This window comes from Saimiri boliviensis, chromosome 4, assembly GCF_048565385.1.
Source record: "Saimiri boliviensis isolate mSaiBol1 chromosome 4, mSaiBol1.pri, whole genome shotgun sequence".
In the NCBI taxonomy this organism is placed as follows: Eukaryota; Metazoa; Chordata; class Mammalia; order Primates; family Cebidae; genus Saimiri; species Saimiri boliviensis.
In genome coordinates this window covers 99,361,560-99,371,694 of record NC_133452.1, presented here as the reverse complement: position 1 = coordinate 99,371,694, position 10,135 = coordinate 99,361,560, and the positions used below count along the sequence as shown (strand labels likewise).

The 10,135-nt window shown below is 51.3% G+C and overlaps 1 protein-coding gene across 7 annotated transcripts in view; it reads right to left on the bottom strand.

Annotated features, from left to right (window-relative positions):
* ANKS1A (ankyrin repeat and sterile alpha motif domain containing 1A) overlaps nucleotides 1–10,135 on the bottom strand; it is a 204,495-nt gene that overhangs the window by 31,652 nt on the left and 162,708 nt on the right. For 6 of the 7 annotated variants that reach the window (XM_039467397.2, XM_039467398.2, XM_039467399.2 and 3 more), the window contains 2 exons: nucleotides 6,181–6,247; nucleotides 1–107 (listed from right to left, as the gene is read on the bottom strand). In XM_039467397.2, the coding sequence (XP_039323331.2) occupies nucleotides 1–107; nucleotides 6,181–6,247 (174 nt within the window). Of the gene's footprint in view, nucleotides 108–782; nucleotides 6,112–6,180; nucleotides 6,248–10,135 lie in introns of those variants that run through there. The other variant, XM_039467402.2, reaches the window with a different exon arrangement.

Sequence of the window (10,135 nt, the reverse complement as noted above, 5' to 3'; positions counted from 1 at the left end):
CAGGAAGCGGACATCGTCAAAGCCATTCAGAAGCAACTTGCTCTCATACTGCTGCAGCCCAATCGACTCGAGCCACTCCCCGACACTCTGCTCCAGCGTCCGCGAACCTGACGAGAGAGGAATCGGCAGACGCTTGAAAAGGGAAAAACCATTAAGGCGGTAGCAGCGGCACTCAGAGGAAGACAGATGGCATTGCCACATCATAGTCATTACCATGAAACAGCCAAACTATATACAAGAGACCAGAGAGCAGAGGACACGCAGCTCCTCTTCTGTGGACAGCCAAGGACAGGACCACCTGGTGCTGTCCACACACTGCCCAGCCTCGGGCGGCTGCTGCCCACTCACACCCCCAGGTCTGAGCTGCTCCAGGGCCACAGCTGCACATGCACGGTCTCTGCCCACAGGTTGGGGTTGGGGGAAGCCAACCCCCAACAGTCTCCGGGTCAACTCCTCATCAGCGTGCGCGCTGAGCTTTTTCAGAAAGTCTGTCCCCACAGGCACTAGAGGGGGCTGAGGGCACTGCTAAGTGCCCACGAGCCCTGCCGCTCCTCTCATCCATGCAACTTCTGGAGCCCCCACAGGGCTGTGGCGAGGGGCAAGTTCTGCGACCTTGCAGCATAAACCAGTCAGGAGAGAGCACACATCTTCATGCAGCTGAGGGACACAGGCACACAGCGAGGGCTCCGGGAAGGAAGCAGCAGCAGCGGCTGTTCACCAGGACCCAGCACATGCAACACAAGCAGCACAGAACACGGCAGGGGGAGAAAAGAGACTTTTACTTGTTTTCCCCCAGCAGTCCCGGAATAAGCAAACCATGGCCACCGGCCCTTTGTACTCAGAGGTTCAAGGCAGCAAGGGGCTGAGTGGGGCACATGGGCCAGGCCTCGGGGGGTCAGGCTCAGGTGTGGCTCTGCTGGGACGGCAGCATCGCATTCCGCCAGGCTGCATGGCCAGCGGGCCAGGAGCCCGGTCCACAGCTAGACTCTGGCGGCTGGCGAGCAGGGCGTCTCCTGGGCCAGCGCGCTGTCTGAAGTGCTGCCTTCTTGGGCCGGGCTGGTTTTCAGGAGCTGGGCGCTGATTTTCGTCTTCTGATGGTAGCTGTTCCTGTGACTCACCTGCCTGCTCAGGTGGAGAGCAGGCAGGAAAATTCAGTTCTTGGCTAAGGAAGACAAAACCCAACCAGATAAAAGCGACAGAAAAAGGAAGTGGTCCTCCGTCAGCTGAGCTGTGGTAGCTTCAGTCTATTCACGTCCTGCGCTGCTCTCTCTTCGGCTGAGCGATGAAGACAGCAACAGTCATCCCAGGGTCTCCGGATCTTGACGTTCTCCTCCAAGGATGAGCAGGGAAGGGAGGACATCTATTTGCTCCTCCGCCTGGATAGGGATCGTAGTGGTGCAGGGAGGACAGACGTTCGGCTCTTCCTGGCAGACCCTGGATGTTCTGAGCTGGATGTCTGAACCCCAACCTACTTCTCTGATTCTTGTGGGCAAGAACGGACGAAAGAAAGAAAAAAGAGAAGAGGAGGAAAAAGAGGTACAAGGAAGGAAAAAGAAGAACCAACTATAAAAACATCACCTCCAGTGAACTCTTGACACGGTGAAAGTCATTCTGCCGTTCCCAGGGACTTTCTGCCCCTCGGGGCAGGACCGTGACAACTTGCTCAGTTATCTACAAGACCCTGGTACCAACTGTGCCAGCCTCCACTCCCTCTCCTCTGTCTCCTGCAGAACAGATGGTGTCAGGGACCCGGCGGCCTTCTGGATGCACGCTGCCGCAGCACTCCAAGATGCCAAGTCTGGGGGAATACTTGAGCTCCCCTGTCCTTGAATGGGGAAGTCTGCTCCAGGAGCCTAAGCAGCACGTTCTCGTATGCCCATGAAGTCAAGTGTCCCCGGGTGCTGATTCATTCTTGCTTGTAATCCCCCAGCCGGGCAGCTGTGGTCCTGCCTGCTGCCGGAGGATGTGCGCGCTGACAGAGCCGCGGCAGAATGCTTTGTCTAAAGGCTCCTGGGCTCCACGCTGCCTGCTGCTGGCTCCACAGTCCTTGCTCACTCTCGTAATGTCTGGCCCTCCCCTTCCTCCCCTCCTCACCCTCCCCCTTCCAAGCTCAGGAAAATACATCAGGGATCGGACATCACATCGGAGCAGAAGTGGCTGCTGCTGTGGCTGCTGAGGGAGAAGGAGACAGCAGCACTAGCATCAGAGCAAAATGACAGATCTCCCAAGATCTGATGTTGGCTGCACAAATGCGTATGAAGGGCGGAGATGTGAAACTTTACCTCCAGCTCCAGGGGCTGGAAACAGCTTGTCAGGAAGAATAGAGAGGGAATGCTCCTAGAGCTTTGTTAGACAGTTTCCAGGACAGCCAGGAGAGAACAAAGGAATGACCAGCCCCAAAGGGCATAGCCCACAGGTTAAGTGACCCCCTTGCCCCAATGTGCCACCTTGGAATGACTGTGCTTCATCATAAAAACAGGCAATAAAATAAGGCCATTACACTTGATTGTTCCTTAGGTGAGTATACCAAACAAATTGGAGACAGATTTCTCTTGGGGCTTCTTAGAGCCCAGCGGAAGAGCCCTATCCCCAGAGCAGGCCACTCACACTCTGCGGGAGGAGAGCAATGGCCAAGGACAAGGGGAAATCAGGCCCAATCCCAAGTACAGATGCAGACGGGCAAAAAAGATAAAACAGGCACAGGGACATAAGTCCAGGGACTACACGTCATCCTCTAAATATGCTGGGAGATTCTGGTATCCCGATAGGCTGTAGATGAGCCCTGGCAAAGAAAGAGTTCTCATCAGGCCCCAGAAGGATCCTGCTTGACCAGCTACTCAACACCTAACATGGCTGGCTCTATCAGAAGACAGCCAAGCAAGTTTCCTTCTGCTTGACGGAGGCCTCTGTTGACAGAAGCCAAAGTGGCCTGGGCCAGTGGGAAAGGTCACCCTCCTGGATTCCCGAGAATGGCAGTTGGCACAGGGATGAGTTAGCTGTAAACGCTTCTGTTGGGGATTCAGCTAACTAGCTCCAGTGGTGGCAGCCTAGGGGCCCATGGCCCTAAAACAGGCCTCAGACTCTAACGCTGTGGTCGTGCCCTTCAGGTAGGGGTGTGGGTGCCTCTGCAGAGCCAGTGGTGCTGAGCAATCCCACACTTGCTGCAGGGATGCCGGCTGGAGGGCCTGCTCTTCCTCCACCCAGGCTGCTGACCCCAGAGCCCAGATCTTTTCTCTCTGATCCTGAAACCCAACCCAAGGACAATCTGAACCCTGACATTGACCAGTCAAAAGAAACAGTGATTCCGCTTTGGTCCGAGCGGAAGACGGTACTCCCTGAGAAATCCTCCTGGTATTTCTTACTCCTGGAGAAATACCTCTCCTGACCCATCAGAAGGGTTCACAGGCAGGCCTGAGCCCATCCTTTCTATGTTTCAGAGCCTAGCAGTGGTGCAGACACAGCAGCCTGGCGTTCTGCAGCACGGGTAGATGAACCCTCTGTTCAGGTAGTCCCCCACATGTGCCTGCTCCCGACTTTCCCAAGCTGAACTATAGAGGATGGTTCACGAAAATGACTACTAAAACAAGACTGTGTGCTGGGATCCAGAAACCCAAGGGTAGAGGCAGACTGCCTCTCAACACTCATATGGGTTTATGAGGGACAAGAACTGGTAGGTGGGATCAGACAGGAGACCAGACGTCACAGGAAAGCTCAGCATTCACACTTCAAAGGGGAGGGCTCTTCCCAAGGTGCTGCCACATCGCCTGGCTTAGCAAATCCAAGAGGCAATGGCTGTTTCTGACTCCCAGCTCTCAAGCACATGCAAGTGATTTTGGCTCCTGCTCCTTGTATGCAGGAAGCAGAAAGCATCCTGCACGGAATTGACTGCTATCCATCCCATCCCTGTCGTCAAAGCACAGCTTTGAAAATGGTAACAGTGTTTGTCTCAGTCCTGAACATCTATTTCCTATAAACACTCGACCGTTGGAAAAGCCTGCAAACCACAACAGAGCATGAGATCGTTTGACTGAGTGAAAGCAACAGATCCTGAAAACAGATCACAAACTTATAGACAGAAAAGCCACCTCTGCAGACTCCAGCATAACCCGAGACTGATAAAAATGGACCAAGCCCAGCTCACAGCCCTCTCTGCTAGAACCCAGGGAAACACTGCTGTGGAGTGGACTGTGGCTCCAGGAGCCAAGACTGAAAGCTGATGGAGGGAGACTAGCCAGGGAGCAGAAGCCTCTGTCATCTAGGTTTCTCGATATGAGTAAGGCATGATTTCACGGACAAAAAGAAACACAGGGCCCAGTGCAGTGGCTCACGCCTGTAATCCCAGCATTTTGGGAGGCTGAGGCAGGCGGATCATGAGTCAGGAGTTTGAGACCAGCCTGACCAACATGGTGAAACCCTGTCTCTACTAAAAACATAAAAATTAGCCAGGTGTGGTGGCGCATGCCTGTAATTCCAGCTATTTAGGAGGCTGAGGCATAAGAATTACTTGAACCCAGGAGGCGGAGGTTGCAGTGAGCCAAGATCACGCCATTGTACTCTAGCCTGGGTGACACAGTGAGACTCCGTCTCAAAAAAAAATAAACACAGTTACTGTTTACTGAATATCTCTTTAGCTGAAGTATTCATATCTGTTACTCATTCACAGCAAACCTGTGAGGTTGACACTATTATCCAAAGGTTGCAGATGAGGGGTGAAGGGTGTAGAGACATTAAGTGACTTGCTGAAACATGTATGAATCTAGAGCCAAGATTTGAACCTAGGGCTGTGAGGATCCAGAGACCAGGCCATCCTCACCAGGCCCTCTGGTCTCCCATGCTCCTTTCTCCCTGATGTGCACACTCAAAGTCCACCCATATGACTTCCTGCCAGGGCCACAGAAGCCCATGGAAGAACCGGAGATGCCACTCGAGACTCACAGGTCAATCCTGGATGCAGCCTCCCGAGTGAGCACGAAGTTCCGCCCCTTCAGTGTACTAGAGGCATTTCCATGAGGGTGAGAGAGGCCAGGCTCCCGGCTGGGCTGCTTTCAGCCTGGATGCCCGGGTGCCCAGACCATCTTCAGATGCTTGGGGGAAGGGGTGTGAGACCTGCTCTGAGAGGCACCTTTAAGAGCATTGCACCTGAGAAAGCAACACGGCGCAATCCTATTATCAGAGAAAACAGCTCAGGTAGCCTCCCCATTCTCTGTTTTAAACAAAGGAAACAGAAGCTGACCTCACTACTAGGGCTTAGAAAAGAATGACCGAAGTAGCAGTGACATAGTGTAAGAATGGTAAGTGATGAAGTAAACTGAGGCACAGGGCGCTGTGGGAAGAGGAAACAGCACAGTCAACCCTCCCAGGCAATTCACATGCATGCTACGAGTCTGAGACCCCTGGTCTAACCCAATGCTCTGCCACTGTCATGGATGAGACAAGAGCCGCCTCGGAAGCTGCAGAGACCAACTGTTATTTTTTGTAAAGGAGGGGTTTCACCATGTTGTCCAGGCTGGATGCAAACTCTTGGACTCAAGTGATTCGCCCACCTCGGCCTCCCAGAGTGCTAGGATTAAAGGCATGAACCACTGTACGCAGCTATTTTTTATTTTTTGTAGAGTTGGGGGTCTCACTATGTTGCCCAGGCCGGTTTCAAACCCCTGGGCTCAAGTGATCTTCCTGCCTTGGCCTCCCAAGGTGCTGGGACTACAGATGTGAGCCACCACACCTTGTAAGCTTCCATTTAAAGTGGATGAAAATGAGGATGATACTGCCTCTTGTCCAGGGTCGTGTGAATTAAAAGATATCATGTACAAAAAGCACCTGGCTGAAGGTCTAGCTCACAGTAAGTGCTGAGGTAGACTCTGATCTAAGCCGATCTAAGAAAGCCCATAAAATAGTGAATAAGTGATGATTGTTCATCTAAACATTTTTCATAACAGGCAGCTTTAAAATTCATTTTGTACCTTTTCTCCTCCCATATGTAAAAGGAGTCATGGCTCTAAAAATAATAGCAAGATGGGGCCGTCTAGATATTAGAGACTGTGAATTGTAGGGGCATGATGTGGTCTGAAGCGGACCTCTCCCACCCCCTGAACGTCTGTCTTCTGTGTTAGAGGAAAGCCTGAGCCAGGAAGGAGCCAGACTGCCAAGGTCTGTGGAGAAAATGGCAACTTGGTACGGTACCTGAGATCTTCTGCCGTTCCTGAGAAAAGTCAATCCCTTCTCCAATAGAGCTCATGATTTTCTCAATCTGAAATGGAAGAAAGAACAAAGAGGAGAGGCAGTTAGGCTTGGGGTAAATGTTGCCAACTCACCACCAGCACCACTAGGGGCTGAGACCTCTAGGTCTCTTTCAGATGCTTCCCAGACCAGCACCAGCTGGTAAGGTATCAGGACTCCCTGCCGCTCAGGTCTAAGAGAGGCCTTCTCTGGTCCCAGCCCACTGGGTCTGAAGTACTGTTCTGAATGGAGTGAGATGGTGACAATCTGCGCTTAGCTGCTAGAAATACCAAAGAGCCTCCCTTTCGAGGTGTTCACTCCCCAGCAGTTCTCCCAGACTGGCAGAGACTGGGGAGAGGCTGCAATCACAGGCCAGACCTGGCCATTTCATTGCTCATGCTAGACTTTAACTTCCATGAGAGTGGAGATTTGCCAGCTTTGTTCCATGCTACCCTGAGTGCCTAGGGTAGTGCCTGGTAAATAAGCATTCAGCAGATGACTGATACTGTATGACCACCAGCTCTGGGGAGTTAGGACGATTTCTAGAGTGCCTGCACATAGGAACCTCAGGGAAGGCAGGCAATTACACCTGAAGGGAAGGTCTTTTGCTTCTTGGAGGTCAGCAGTCCTGGATAGAGCTCTGTGTTCAGGGGACTAGAAGGGGCAGACACCTGTCCCTCCTCTGGACCACAGCAGAGAAAACTAGTCTGAAACCATCCAATGTCTCCAGCACTGCTCCTAATATGGACCACCTGTCCCAGCCATCTGGCCTCGGTCACTCTGGGCCAGATCCAAGTCCCTTCCCCAGGAAACCTGGCCAGGGGCAGGACTAGGCCGTGGGGAACAGCCACCTTCTCTTCTTCCCTTCCTCCTCCTTTTTGGGTTACAGTGATAATGAGCTCATTCACTGCTCTGTTTCCAGAGAAATGAAAAGAGGACCCTTTGTACCAGGGCTTGGATGCTCTTTCCTCTAAGTGCAAGTAAGGAACCTGGGTCAGACGATCAGAAAAACAATTCTCCAGCCAGCCTCCAGCTGGCAGACAAAGCTGCACATCCGACACCCAGCAGAAAAGCACAGAGCAAGCACCACCTCTCCTCAGGCAGCCAGGGGCTCAGGGAGGTATCATCTTCCAGCCACAGAAGTGACTGCTGGCTCAGGCTATCACCCGATTACCTGTTAACCAGATTGCAAGCTCCTTCCCTGAGCTCACCAAGGCAGAGGGAAACAAATCTGACCCCTGGAGCAAACTGGGGGTGTGTCTCTATGTACTGGCCCCAGCAGCCCAGAGGCACGGTGAGGAGGGATAGAGCCAGAGCAAGTTGGCTCTGCCCCTTGAAGAAAACGCCTCCCTCCACCCTCATCACTTTCTTTGGTCCTGCCCGTTTCAAGTGCTGCCTCCTTCAGCAGGGGCAGCATGATACAAGGGAAAGTACCCAGACAGAGAGGCGACTATCCTCACCCTCCCAAAGCTTCCATTGATTTTTATTACTTTTTTTTTTTTTTTTTTAATAGAGACAAGGTCTTGCTATGTTCCCCAGACTGCTCCTGAACTCCTGGACTCAAGTGACCCTCCCACTTTAGCCTCCTGAATAGATAAGACAACAGGTAGGCACCACCATGCCTTGCTATTTTTTTTTTATTTTTTTGAGGCAGGGTCTTGCTTTGTCACCCATGCTGGAGTGCAGTGGTGTGATCATGGCTCACTGCAACCTCCACCTCCTGGGCTCAAGTGATCCTCCCACTGCAGCCTCCCTAGTAGCTGAGACTATAGGCGTGCCAGCTCACCAAAATCGCCTTTTTGTGGTGCCACATCTGGCTAATTTTATTTTTTTTGTACAGACAGGGTTTCACCATGTTGTCCTGGCTGGCCTCAAACTCTTGGACTCAAGAGATTCGCTCACCTTGGCCTCCCAGAGTGCTAGGATTATGGGTATGAGCACTGTACCTGATGGGGTCTCACTATGTTGCCCAGGCTGGTTTCAAACTCCTGGGCTCAAGTGATCTTTCTGCCTTGGTCTCCCAAAGTGCTGGGACTACAGGTGTGAGCCTCTGCACCTGGCAAGCTTCCATTTAAAGTGGATAAAAATGAGGATGATATTGCCTCTTGTTCAGGGTTGTGTGGATTAAAAGATATCATGTACATAAAGCACCTGGCTGAAGGTCTAAACGCTCAGTAAAAAGTTAGTTTGCTTTCTACTTCCAGTGCTCCAGCCTAGTAAAACCTGTTTTTAAAGTTATAAAATATTTTTACTTACACTTATTTTTTGATACATTCACATGATTCAAAATTCAAAAGATACAAGATGCTACTGGGAGAAGAGTCTCCCTTACCCATCTCCCAGTTGCTTCTCCCGCATCCTTCTATTCTACTCATATGCAGAGCGTCTTACTGTAGCCACCACGAGGGTTGGCATCAAGCGTATTTTATTTGCCTTGTCACCCGCTGGGCCTGGCACATGGTAAATAGACAACCTATTGAATGAATCTGTGAATGAACCAAAGTGTAGTTTCCATTTCTTTAGAGTTTGCACTGAAAAAGCTGTTCTCTACACCACGCAGCGTGCAGGGGACGGAAAGGGCTGAAATGGTGGGGTATCCTTTGAAATAAAGTCATCTATATTATATATTTCATTATCATAATCACTTAATATCCGAAGCCCCAGCTGGCCTGTCCAATCAGCATCCCTTGACGGTATAATTTGTGAAATTTTGCCGAAGGGCTTTTGGGCATCAGAGTGAATGGAGTTGAGCACTCTCGCTGCTTCTCCACTCCGCTCTTTCCTGCTTGCCAGGAGTCGCCTGCTAGTCAACTGACATAGGCCAGCAGAAGCCCAGGTTTCTTTTATTTTCTTTTTTTGAGACATGGTCTCACTCTGTCACCCGGGCTGGAGTGCAGTGGCGCAATCAATTACGGCTCACTGAAACTCTGAACTCCTGAGCTCAAGGGATCCTCCCGCCTCAGCCTCCTAAAGTGCTGGGATTACAGGTGCCTGACCCAAAAGTCTGGGTACCTACACATGAGTGGGTATGTGAGGTGTTCCAGATGGCAGACCGGCTGGAAAATGCTAATGGACACTCTCAGAACGATTCTGCCCGGGTTAGGAAGTTGTTTTATTGTTCTGTGCACTGCTGTGGCTGAGTCAGCTGAGCTGACTCTAGTTCCGGAAAATCTCAGCGTCCTCGGTAGCCTGTAACCCTGGACTCCTTCCTCAGCAACTGGAACTGCCTTGGTACAAGTTCCGGCCCAGGAGGGACAATGGCAACTAAGAGGCCCTGTTCGGGCAGAGACTGGCAGGCCCCCTCCCTGGCACCAAAGCAGAGCGTCTGGAGCTGTGGTCCGCCCAAGCCCTCAGCCTGGGCTATGGAGATGGGGAGGAGCTAGAGCGCATCTCTCCTTGCCTCACCCACATGGTCCACAACCAGCAGAGAGGAAATATGATCATTTTAGTCTAGACAAAGAAGAGCGTTCAGACACAGCAGACGTCATTCTGATCTACACACTTCGTGCAGTTTAACCTCCTAGGCTTGAGTTAAAAAAACAATCTGAATAGGCAGCTTTCCCAGAATTGCTCTGCATTTCAGGGGAAGAGGCAGGTGAAATGTAATGGACGGGTACCAGTTAGTGTTCCCTTCTTTTCCTGTGGTTTTGGATGAGTGACACTTTGGAGGGAGATGAGAAATGGCCACGCTTCCTTAGTACTGCACTTCACGTGAACTGATGGAGAACTTACACTTGTGTTTGTTAATGTAAGAACTTGAAAGTTACCAGTATACTGGACTCTTGTCTTCAATAAACACTTGGAAATACTCCATTTTCAGAAAGTTTTCAGGATGACTCTGTTTAGACTATTTTTCCCTGCCAGGGCTGTGTAAAATGTATTCCCCATATGGCTGAAAACAAGAACAAAAACAAACACT